At 30.0% G+C, this 9,281-nt stretch overlaps 1 protein-coding gene across 1 annotated transcript; it reads right to left on the bottom strand.

Moving 5' to 3' along the window:
• Window positions 1-2,943: 2,943 nt before the first annotated feature.
• Window positions 2,944-7,327, bottom strand: LOC107166768 (sugar transporter 4). Its single transcript, XM_089215350.1, has 7 exons — window positions 7,283-7,327; window positions 6,315-6,618; window positions 4,333-4,692; window positions 3,943-4,202; window positions 3,637-3,852; window positions 3,282-3,533; window positions 2,944-3,195 (listed from the first exon to the last, which is right to left on the bottom strand). Exons 1-7 carry the CDS (start codon window positions 7,325-7,327, stop codon window positions 2,944-2,946), a joined length of 1,689 nt encoding a protein of 562 aa, XP_089071476.1.
• Between the last annotated feature and the right edge of the window lie 1,954 nt (window positions 7,328-9,281).

Raw genomic sequence — 9,281 nt, 5'->3', positions numbered from 1 at the left:
GGTGAAAATAAAAAAGCCATCGGAGATCTGGAAAATATTATAAGAGTGTTTAGTAACAGTTGCTTTAAAACAGCATATATCAATCATGAAACTGGGAGTCGCTTTACTGATGGAGACAAATCAAAGTAAGAGCAAGTAAAGACAATTCAAAATTATAAGAGGTGTGGGATGACCCACAAAATTAATGAATCTTGTGCTTTTGGTAAGTATTGTCGTAAATTTAATAAATTGAATCATTTTGGTAAATGTTGTAATGATATGAGTATTAACCGTTATCAATGAGAAAAATAATTAAGTATATAATATTAATAAAAGTGAAGTTGAAGTAAATAAATTTTTTTGTTGAGTTTTTTAGAAGTTTTTACGTAGTTTATATAAAGTATACATAACAACTATCTATAAAGTTAAAGCACCTTCTAGAATCTAGATATATGTCTTAAGCCAAGTTTACACGAACAATAAATGCCAGCAATTTATCGTAACGATCGAATTGTTTCGATTTTCTTTATGTATAAATAGGACATTGTAACGATTTATTGGAATTGAAATTGGATTAGATGATTGGTGCCGAGCGGCATCAATTTCTGCAAATCTTAACGACAAGTTGAAACTTGTAAACATGTAGCAACCATTTATCGCTACAATTTGATTTAGTTTGCATTGGCCGTTCACAGAGGATAGTTCGTTTTTTCGTTAACAATTGTTTTTATTTTTACTCAAATGATCATGGCAGACCTTGTGATAAGAAAACATTTCGAGACTTTTTGAGAGAATTTATTGAGCTATATCAAATTTTTCCCTGCTTGTGGCTTTTTAAGAGCAAAGAATACTCGGAAAGAAATAAAACAGGCATTGCTTATGAAAAGGTGGTTAAAAAGTAAAAAGAGTTTGATCCTTTGGCAAACAGAAACACTGTTGTGAAAAAAGTTAATGCATTGCGTGCGGTTTATGAGAAAGAACTATCAAAAGTTGATAATTCGTCAAAATCTGGGGCTGGAGCTGATGAAATATATAAACCTAGTTTGTTGTATTTTGACCTTCTAAATTTTTTGAACAACCAGGACTTTGTAAGACCTAATAGGAACACAATGGATGACGAGGACGAAAAAACACAACAATATATTGTAATTAAAATTAGCTTAATAATTAATTATAAATAATAATAATAATAATTAAATAATAATTAAATAATAGGTAAATAATTATTAATAATTTTATCTAAATGTTATATAGTATAATATTATACATGACTATGTATTAATGAATTGATGATAAATAGTGTTCAAATGAATCATCTGTAACCTAGTAAAGTCAACGCACCTTTTTTTTGCCAAGGAACAGACCCCTCATCGTTGAAATGTGTACTACCCAACTTATACTAAAGCTACTTCATTAGTCATTGCTGCATTGTAACAGCCTTTGTGTCCATTAGCAGGTTTTCTATCTGCTTTATTCACCAACTTGAAATTTGTAGAATATTTACTTGCATTCTCTAGTGTGGTTTTAAATTCTCAAATATACTTATTTTCAGTATGCAGCATATTTTGTAGCTGTTTGACTAATTTAACTTCTGGATAAAGAGAACATCTAAGTCAAACTTCTTTTTAATTTTCGCCAACAAAATATATTTGTAAAAATTTTGGGTTTTCCTAAGTGTTTTGAATCAAACTGCCATACTTGGCCTTGAACTTTAAAAAATGGCATAAAATCTTCTTCAACAACTTTGTTAGCTCCAAACGATGTCATTTGAAAACAACCATTATATTTCCTTGTACGATTAATAAAGTGATCGTGATCAGGATGGTCACCCATAAGTAAACTGCGTGACGGTTCTGGTGACCGTAGAAAGATATCGAGTTTTGTACTACCCAAATCGCAGCTCATGCAAGGTGTTTCGCCTTTTTATTTGAGAGCGTAACAAAATTTACAATTTTGGTTCATAGTGCCAATGTAATTTTTATAATCAATTGTGGGATCATATGCAAGATCAGTTAATTTAATAATTTTCCATTTGCGCAATGGATTTTTAGACCGAAAAATGGCTTTCTCGTCTTTTTTTAGCTTCCTTGACTTGGTTGTTTCGAGGTCTAGCTGTACATCTAGCACGAAAACGCTTCTTACTTTTATTAATTAAATTGTCTGTGACACTAACATTATTAAAAATAGACTAATCGCTCTCTGAAGTAAAAATTACATTTTCTGTAAAATTAGGAATATTAGAAATAGATAACTAAACATCAAAATGCGCACTATTAATATTTCTGGATAGAAGAAATCTTTACTGGGAATGTATCTGCACCAAATGTGGCATAAAAATTATTATTATAAAAAATTTAAAGGACATATGGGAAAATATTGCCAGCTGCTAACCACCGTAGACAGTAAGATTTTTCATATAACGAACATAATCCTCAGTAGTGGAAAATTTGTCACTATAATATGAATTTTAAGACATATTAACGAAGGTATTCCAATTATCAGAGACATACGCAAAAATTGTATTTTGGATCTCCTGGCAAGATATTTTGACTTTAGTTATTTTGTTGTACAGCCCTTTCCTATTTAATATAGTCTAATTTGTTAGATTGTAATAACAAGTAAATACGAGTGATTAAATTCTGGAGTTCGACCACAACGGGCACAACGAACTACCAATCAGTATAGATGTTATCATGATCTGTGTTCTGTGTCATGTAGTTTACAAGCCGTCTGATTACTCTAATTCAATGGTTTATATGGTTAACCATGAATTAATAAGGGCAAGTTGCAAGTATAAACACACAATAAAGTTGTACTTCTCTAAAAGTATTAAATTCAAATACAAAATTCAAACACAAAGTTAATACGTAATCTGGGTGTAATTTAGTTTATTGCAATATTTTTTACATTTGATAATTGTGAACATTTGTTATTATCACTTAATGTACTTTCAATTATTAATTTTTAAACATTATTAGTTGATGGTGGCGAATTATCGTTACCGGATAACTTCAACTGTATCTCATTCAAACTTTTGTTCTTCGTCTCTGGGACCATATACCACACGAATAGGGCACCCAATGCACAAAAGAAACTATACATCCAGAAAAGGCCAAGAAAACCAATAGAATTTGTAGCTTCAAATGTTAAAAACGTGACAGCAAATACCAAAAACCAGTTTACGGCAGTAGCTAAGCTTGTACCATATGGTTTGATCTGGAAAAAATTTTAATTGGTTAAATATTTTATAATAGGTGATTGATGTAAAGGTTTTATTAAGAGTATACAAAAACTTAACGTACTTCGTTGGAGAATATCTCTCCCATAACTACCCATGGAATAGGTCCAAACCCTAAAGAGAAAGCCGAAATATATAAAGCGATGAGAATTAGTGGTAGCCATGAAAAAATTGATTCCTTATTGAATTTATGGCTCATGTGAAGGTATAGACCTAAGCCGAAGAAACTAAGACTCATCACAACTGCTGAAACTATCAATAATATTCGACGGCCTGCCTTGTCAACAATCGTCATTGCTACTAATGTCATTACCAGCTATAACAAATTAATTATTAATTAATTAAGAAAACTTATATCATACCTGATACAACACCATTTTATAGTTATTTAAACAAGATATTTTTATAAAAAAAACCACCTGGACGATTCCAACAGCTATAACTGAAGTGTTTGTGGTTATCGAGCTTCCAACTTTGTTAAAAATGTAACCCATATAGAAGATGATAGCATTTATTCCACTTGTCTGCTGAAAAAACATACAACCTATACCGATCAAAAGTGACTTGCGATTCACCTTGTTAGCCATCACTTTAATGAATGTGTCTTGATTTGATTTTTGAAGTTCAATTTCCCTCTGTAATAATAATTAAAAAAAAAAAAAATCTAAATGAAACATTATTCTAATGTCCAACAGACGTGATAATAAAAATATATCCTTCCAAACCTTAATCTCGTTCAACTCTCCCGCAATGTCAGCATCATTTCCATCACGAAGTTTCGTCATTGATGCATAAGCACTTTCGTCTTTGTTCAAATATAAAAAGTAATATGGCGATTCAGGTATGAAAAAAGTTAGTAACACATGTATTAAAGTCCAAATCCCACATAATACATTAAATGTAACGTATTCAACTACCGAGCCGACTACGAATGAATAAAGAATTCCAACTACTACATAGACTTGAAATATCGTTCCCAAAGTACCTATAGGCATACAAACATAAGTAGTAAAGTTAAATAAATATAAATATTATTATCTAACATTAAAATATTTTTTTAAACAAAGTATATGAATTATTTGAATATTTAGACAAATGACTTGTCTTGAATTCACCTCTAATATGTGGTTGAGAAATTTCGGCAACGTAGGTCGGTATGATGGTACACAGTGCACCAACGCCGATGCCCTGTATTACTCTACCTGCCAATAACATCCATGATGCATTGGCCATGGTAAGAAAAATCCATCCAATGATGATTTGGATCTCAAATAATACCATGCTGTAACGGCGGCCGATCGTTGCAGATAATTTCCCGGCAGGTAATGCTCCGAAAACTGCACCAATGCCAAAAATGGAACTAAAACTCTTTAAATCGTCAACGGTAATCAAAAATCCAACTCCACTCGGTAATAATTCGTTTGCTGGTGATGTCCAGCCCAGTATCGTACCCATAACCATTGCTCCAAGGGTAGCTGAAAATCAATTGTTTGTTTAAAAGGCAGTTTACCAATCGCGTTTAAAATGACCTTTTCATGTACCAATTGCGATCAAAATCTTTTTCAATACCTTAGGAAAACGTATTAGTTATAATGTACAAGCCTTATAAATTTATAATTATATAATAAATCAATACACTAACTGATTTTTTGGGAGAATCAATATACATTATAAATAATACGACATAAGTAAATAAATATTTTTTTGTCTTCACATTTAGCAAATATTGATCATTAATTATACAAAATTAAGTTGCAATTAAAAATAAAATAAAAATCGATGAACACAAAATTCCCAATACTGATATATAACATATTATAACCAGTCACTTTAACCAGTAATCAATTGATCAATAAATAATTTTTTTAATTTTCTACGGGATTAGATCGGATAACAATACCTGAAAGTATCCAGTAAGGAAATTAGAATACCAGTGGAATTAGAATATTGACCTAAAATATAAGCTGCGCCATTGGTATATTGACCATGAAAAAGCCATTAAGATAAGTTTTGAATGAATATGTGATAACGTTGACAATAGTTTTACCGATTAAAGAAGATATTATTTGACTTCTTACACCTTTGTTTAAGAACATCTTGATGTTATGTATGACAATTTTTTTTCTAGTTCTTCAAGGTATTTGTAACAATAATTAATAATAGACTGTATTTAACAGATGAATAGCAATCAACCGGATGTTTGTTTATTATATATAATGCAAATAGACAAACACTAATTTTCGAGATCGGTTTCGATACGGCCAGTATATAATATATTATATACTAATGTTTTTGAAGTCGTACAATCATGTTTACTGATAATTTAGCTCTACTTTAATAAAGTTCATTTAAACCTGCTTTTGCTGACATTTTAAAGACCTTATTTATTGGAAACGCTGGCTTAGCTATTTAAATGACTTAAATAATTTGAACAAATTTCAGGAATATTTTACACCTCATTAATAACATAACCGACCCGTTTCGGTCAGGCATACCTGGTTAATAAACGTTATTTACGTTGTACGTATAAATGGTACTACTGCTATGTATCTACTAACTTTCTGCCTATTTATATATATATACAGTGTGATCACGATATTAGGTATCATTGGATATCTTAGCTGGGTAACCTTGTATTGAAACGGGGTTTTCCGGAGGTGATAGGGAAATCTTAAATAAATATGTTCAAATCAATTTCAAATTTTTAGCTCTTTCGTTACGTGCATGCGCAATACATCTTACTTTTTTTAAAAGCAACCGACATTTTTTTCTAAAGATTTTTTAAACAATTATTGTATTAACATTTTTTTTTCTATTTTCATAACTGACCAAGTTAGAGTAAATCAAAAAATTACTTTGGATTAATTCGAAAATTGGATTTGTGCATTTTACGTGTTTAATGATATTTTCATTTATAACCACTGAAAATAATAAAATAAGTGTGAAATAATTAAACATTATTTTTAGTATATTATATTTCATCCAATTAATTAAATATACAACAAAATAGTTATAACGATTATAGTTATTTTAATATTATAATAAAAAATAAAATGTATTAAATCAATTGATCGTATGAATTGTTTGAAGTTTTTACCTTCATGTATTAAACATGATTCCAGTCGTTCCAAAAATTCAGTCGAAGATGTCGCCTTTATTCGGCCTTCACTTAAAATATCACATGCTGCCTGTATTTTGTTTTTTAAATCCTGAAGATTTACAGGAGGATCTGCATAAACTCTAGTTTTAAAATATTCCCATAAAAAAAAATCCAATGGCGTTAAATCTGGGGATAATGCAGGTCGAGGAACAACGTAATAAGTACTATTCCAGTGGTTAAAAAATATTTGATTTAAATGTTCTGTAACAATAATTGCAATGTGGACTGGTGTTCCATTTTTCTGTAAAAACATAATATTATGTTCTCGAGTGTCTAATAAAATATCATACAACAGTCTTGGAAGTTCTTTGATTAAAAAATTAAAATATCGTCTACCATATTAAGCGTATCATCATAAAAGAACGGTCCTATTAGCTTTCAATCAACCAAACCACACTATAAATTAAATCTTTGATTGAATTTTTGAACAAATGTGTGTTGCTAATTTCACACTTATTTTATTATTTCCAATGCTTATAAATAAAAATAACATTAAACACGAATTATGCATAAATCCAATTTTTGACTTACTCTAACTTGGTCAGTTTTAAAAATAGAAAAAAAATTTTATACAATAAATTTAAAAAAAAAATACTCTACCCGAATCTGCAGAAAAAAATTTGGATCGCCATTTAAAAAAAAAAAGTAAGTCGTAATGCGCATACGCGTACCGATGAGAGAGCTATCTCTATCTCCTCCCGAAAACTTCATTTCAATACAAGGTTACCCAGCTGAGATATCCAGTGGTACCTAATATCATTATCATAATGTATAAATAATATATATATATATATATATATATAATATTTAATACATATGTACTATATTTAATACTATATGACATTTTAGAACGACCAATGACCTCGGGTAGGAAGTTAGTAAAATGTACCATTGGGCTAGCATACGTCAAGAGGTATCATTGGAGCAACATTCCACCAACAATCTTCCATAGTAACTTCGGAGAAAGAGAATCTTCGTAGCGAGGTAGAGCAGAAGAGGATACTAAGCAGAACCAGTATAAAATTACATAATACTCAAGTACATTTAGTAAGGAATTACGCTTAGTGAATTTAATTATACCATAATATGTATATTAATTTAACATTAACTGTTGCGTATCTACTTGAAAGTTTGAATAAAAATTAGTTTAGTCACTTCGACGTAATTATATATATATATAAAAAAAAAAAAAATGGTAATGATTAGTATTGATAATAATGAAAAAAAATAGTGCTCGGTTGTATTTATAACGTTTGATGGTGTAGTATTACTATGCTATAACTAATTTTTCGATCGATTTTTAATTGTATTCGTTATAACTTATATCATTAAAATTATTAGATAAGCTAATTATGATGGAATGTTTACAATATAATATAATGCAAATTATTTTTGAAAATATGAAATGCGTCTGAAAAATTATGTCTCTTCGTAGAAAATAATTCAATTTTTTATAATTTGTGAATAAATATAAGTTGACACGATTTTAAAATATTATTAAGTGCATTAAAGTGTGTAATTAAATGATTATTCCTATATTAATTAATAACATTGTAATTGTATTATATTTTGTGGTTTAGTAATTATATTATTATAATCAACATTTTGCAATCATCGTTACTTTATATTCATTGCAGTCGAGATGAACATACGAGTACATGTAAATATACAGGAGAAATTTTAATAACAATAATTTTTATTAATGTGTTATGCATTAGTTGGAGCAAACGGTGTAAGTTACTAACAAAAACAATAGACACCCTACGATTTAAAACAAACTACGAATCGGGCTGGTTAAAAATTAAAAAAAAAATTTTAGAAATGCATTATGATCTGTGACGATCCGTAATAATGTAGTTGTTTTGCCTATCTAAAACGCCGTGTTACCAATGGCATATGAAGTTACTAGAATGGGTTCTACTGACAATAATTATTCTTTGATTTACAGTATATCTACGTTCATAGTGCAAGTTTTTTTTTATTATTACTATCAGTAGAAGGAAACCTCTTATAGTTGTTTATTATTTTGTGTAAATCGAAAATCTAACACAGTTGGTACTGTTTGGACAGATTTTTTTAACACTTCTTCCCGGAAAATTGTCATTCAAGCTATGGAAAATCAGTAAAATACCATGCACGTTTTCAGCGAATAAACTACCGCTGGATTTAAATATTTACAAACTTTCATCATCATAATTTGTAATTTAAGTGCCTTATAGGATATCTCTTGTTCAATGTTCAAAAGAAAAAAATATAAACCGAATTCAAGCATGGTAAAGTATGTGAATAGCGCGTGTTATTCTCCGTATAATATATTGTGATTGAGCATATTATAAGAGTATAATAACTTAAAAGACGTGTACCTACCAAAAATACGTTACTGCTTACTCGAATTTTCAGAACTCGCTAGGTACCTGTAAATACCAGAAATTGACAATACTGTCATCGGATCATACAGTACGCCACGTTAAGTAATTTTATAGTAGTTTACAATAAGTATTTTTGTATTCCATTTTAAATAATGCGTGTTGTTTCGTGGTCCTCTAAACCACTCTAGATAAATATATGTCCGTGTTGTACCGCAGAGAGTTCTACGTTCTCATAGCTGAAAAATTTGAAGTCACGCCGCCACGAATGATGGCCGAGTGGATGAATAAGGTAAAAAAAAAAATAATAAAAAACTATCAATAAGACTCTGAGCGCCGCCGCTGACGTGGTGGAAGAGGCTAAGGGTAGGTACCACCTGCAGTATATACAATATTATGTAGAATGGCGGTGGGGAGAGAAAAGTGCGAGCGTTGGCGGTGGCGGTGAATAAGAGATTTTGCGAAACTGCACAGGGGAAAGAAAACGCACATACACATACATACTTAGGGGTATATATATAATATATTTCATATACAT

Source organism: Diuraphis noxia, unplaced genomic scaffold, assembly GCF_037042655.1.
Source record: "Diuraphis noxia isolate RWA-SAM2 unplaced genomic scaffold, SU_Dnox_SAM2 contig0001, whole genome shotgun sequence".
Lineage (NCBI taxonomy): Eukaryota > Metazoa > Arthropoda > Insecta > Hemiptera > Aphididae > Diuraphis > Diuraphis noxia.
Note: the sequence above shows the minus strand (reverse complement) of the source record. Positions and strands in the feature narration are given on the sequence as shown.